General features: G+C 62.9%; 1 protein-coding gene across 1 annotated transcript; it reads left to right on the forward strand.

Annotated features, from left to right (window-relative positions):
• Window positions 1-881: 881 nt before the first annotated feature.
• On the forward strand, window positions 882-2,241 carry CITED4 (Cbp/p300 interacting transactivator with Glu/Asp rich carboxy-terminal domain 4). Its single transcript, XM_070593779.1, has one exon. The coding sequence runs from the start codon at window positions 1,143-1,145 to the stop codon at window positions 1,698-1,700; it is 558 nt and encodes a 185-aa protein (XP_070449880.1). The 5' UTR covers window positions 882-1,142; the 3' UTR covers window positions 1,701-2,241.
• Window positions 2,242-3,282: the final 1,041 nt, after the last annotated feature.

Below are 3,282 nucleotides of genomic sequence, written 5' to 3' on the forward strand. Positions count from 1 at the left end.
TAATTGTTATCAAGGGGAGGTGCAACATCCCCAACTCGCAAGATCTTTAGGGACAGAATTAAATCGAGCCTTTCATTCATTTCAGGTGCATTTTTGAGCACCTACCATGTGCCAGGCATTTAACCTTCACAACAACCCAGTGGGGTTGGTACTGCTGTTGTCCCCATTTCACAGATGAAGAAACTGAAGCTCAGGGGAATGAGTTGCAATTCGTTGGATCATCTGTTCATTCACTCAACTTTTTCTAAAAGCCTGTTCTGGGCCAGGCTCTGGGCCAAGCGCACCAAGATGAACAAGTCCTTCAGGAGACATGCCCACAAATTACTCTAGTAACAATTCAGTACATGCTTCCACAGACAAGTGAGTGGGAGCCGGAGCAACTGGCTCCCCTGGGGTTGTGGGAACGGGTAGCTGATATTCTGAGCGACCTTGCACCGCTAAGGTGCCTGGGTCCTCCGCAGAGGTGGCAATCACAAGGCCTGGCTGGGTTCGAGTCTCGCTTGTCAAGGATTTGCTGCGTATTCCCAGGAAACCCATTCTGCCACGGAGCCTCAGTCTCCATCTGGAAAAGTAAGAGATGGGGTTTGTGATGCTGCAGCTCTGGGGACCTAAACCTCTGGCCCTCCCACCCCACCTTCTGGTGAGTTCAAGCTTGGTCCCAGCCAGACCAAGCCCCTTGGAAAGCGCCAAACACCCCGCCCCAAAGCAGCATTCTAAAGCCCGCCTAACGGCTCGGGGTCCAGAGGGCGAAGCTCCGACAGAGGCGGGGCCTCCCGGGGGCGCGGCCCTGCCAGCCCCTCCTCATTCAGCCAATGAGCGCCCGGGGGCGGGGCAGCCCCGCCTCTGGATATAAGAAGCCGCGGCGTCTCAGGCGCGGCACGGAGATTGCCGAGTCCAGCCGGGCGTGTGCGCGGTGTCCTCGTTGCCCCAAGCCGGCGCCACGGGGCGCACAGGAGCCCTGAGTTCGGTGCCTCCTGGGCTGGGCAGGAGTACGGGTCCGGTTCGGTTTTCCTTTGCCTGCCTGGACTGCAGGGAGGGCACGGGACCCGGATCCCTCGCCGCAGAGGAACAGCCGGCCGCGACCAGGGGACGCCCGCGCTGACCCTCCGCTCGCCGCCTCCGCAGGCAGGCGGCCCGCGGTCATGGCAGACCACCTGATGCTCGCCGAGGGCTACCACCTGGTGCAGAGGCCGCCGCCCGCCGCGCCCGCCCATGGCCCTCACGCGCTCCGGACGCTGCAGCCGTACGCGGGCCCGGGCCCTGACAGCGGGTTGCGGCTGCGGGGGACTCCGCTGGGCCCGCCGCCGCCCCCACCCAGCGCCCTGGCGTACGGGGCTTTCGGGCCGCCGGCCGCCTTCCAGCCCTTTCCGGCTGTGCCTCCGCCGGCCGCCGGCAGCGCGCACCTGCAGCCCGTGGCGATGCTGTACCCGGGCCGCGCACCTGCGCCCCCCGGCGCCCCGGGAGGGCCCCCGGGCCTGCAGCCGCTGCCCGGCGCCCCGGCCCCGCCGCCGCCGACCCCCGCGCACGCCCTGGGCGGCATGGACGCCGAGCTCATCGACGAGGAGGCGCTGACGTCGCTGGAGCTGGAGCTCGGGCTGCACCGCGTGCGCGAGCTGCCCGAGCTCTTCCTGGGCCAGAGCGAGTTCGACTGCTTCTCGGACTTGGGGTCGGCGCCGCCCGCCGGCTCGGTGAGCTGCTGAGCGCGGCCGGGCCCCTGCCTGGCGTGCCCGAGAGGAAACGGGGGTCTGACTGCGCGCCAAGCGTCTGGACCCCGCGCGCACCCTCCGTGAGGGTGGAGGCAGCGGGTTAGTGCACCGAGCCCACCCCGGGCTGAGACGCCTGGCCTCACTCCAGGCTCCGCCTCCTGCAGGGTGACAGTTTGGCTTCACCTCTCTGACCCCGAGCCTCGGCGGTAAAGGGAAGGGGACTAGACCCCCTTCCGGACTCCCCGTTCTTGGATTGTGTCCTTTCCTCTCGGACTCTTCCCCACCCCACCCCCCAATCTGAGCCATTCCAGGCCTCTGCCTGATTCCCCTCTCTCCTTGTGCAACCCACTGCGGTCACTGGGTCCCTGGAGCCGCTAGACCTGGCCTCTCTCCCGCTGCCTGGCCCTGAGGTCGCTGGACCTCCCGCCTGAGGAGGGGAGGACTGCACAGCCGGAACCCCCCCCCCCCCCCCCCCCCCGGCGTGGAGCAGCGGCCCATCTGGCCTCCAAAACCAAAATAAAACTGGGTCACTTTACTGGCTTGTGTTTTCATTTCCTTCTCACTCCAACCCTCCACTCTATGTGGCTTCTGGAGTCCTGAAGTTGTTGGGGACTCTGGGTGGGATGGAGGCCACAGCCCATGGCAGTGCCCAGGAGAGGAAATTGACAGTTTCTTTCGAAAATATCTGTGGGTTGTGCAATTGTTATGTCATAATCTGTAAGGCAGAGGCTGCCACCGCCGGATGGCAGGGTAAGCCAAGGGCACCAACGTGGGGCTCCCCAGCTCCTGGGAGGGCTGGGGGCTGGGTGGGCTGCCCTCACCTGTTTGCTCAGGGCAGCATGGAGGCCGGAGGAGAGCTGGGTGGTACCTGCGTCAGACGGCCCTGGCTTTCAACTGTGGTTCTCCTTGTCCAGGACACCATCCACCTGGATTTCTGAGGCTATTTCCTCAGAGACAGATGGTCCCAGGCTCAGGTGGTTGTGGGGGTCAAATGCAATGGGAGGCCTTTAGCACAAGGGCCAGACACCTGGTGGCCCTCGATAAATGATAACGATGGTGATTCTATGAACTGGGGCTAGCTTTCTTCCAGCCGCTGTGCCAACCTGGTGCATGCCCTCAAGGAGTCACAGTCCAGTGGGAGTAGGGGGTGACAGACCTGGAAATCAACTCATTCTGGTACAAAGAAGAGTGAGATAAAGACTAGAAAACAGGTAGGGCTGCCCAGTGGGCAAATCCAGAGGAGGGTACGCTTTCAGCTGGTTGGGGGTCAGGTCAGTTCAGACTTCAGGGAGGCGGTGACATTTGATGTGGTGAGCAGAGCCTTGAATGATGAGGACATCTTTAGGACTTGGAGAAGGTGGCAAGACCCCTTCGAAGGCAAGGAGGCATATAAGTCCAGGGACAGGAAGGCACGGTGTCCAGAAGGGGCAACAATGGTCTAATGGCTTTACGGCAACTTTGTGAGGTGGGCACAGTCCCCATTCTGCAGATGAGGAACGTGGAGCTTGTCCAGGCCTGGAAGGATTTGGCCCGAGTCCTGATGAGCAGAGTGAGCTCCTGGCCACCCTCTGCTGTT

The sequence above is a fragment of the Equus przewalskii genome, chromosome 2 (assembly GCF_037783145.1).
Source record: "Equus przewalskii isolate Varuska chromosome 2, EquPr2, whole genome shotgun sequence".
NCBI classification, from domain to species: Eukaryota; Metazoa; Chordata; class Mammalia; order Perissodactyla; family Equidae; genus Equus; species Equus przewalskii.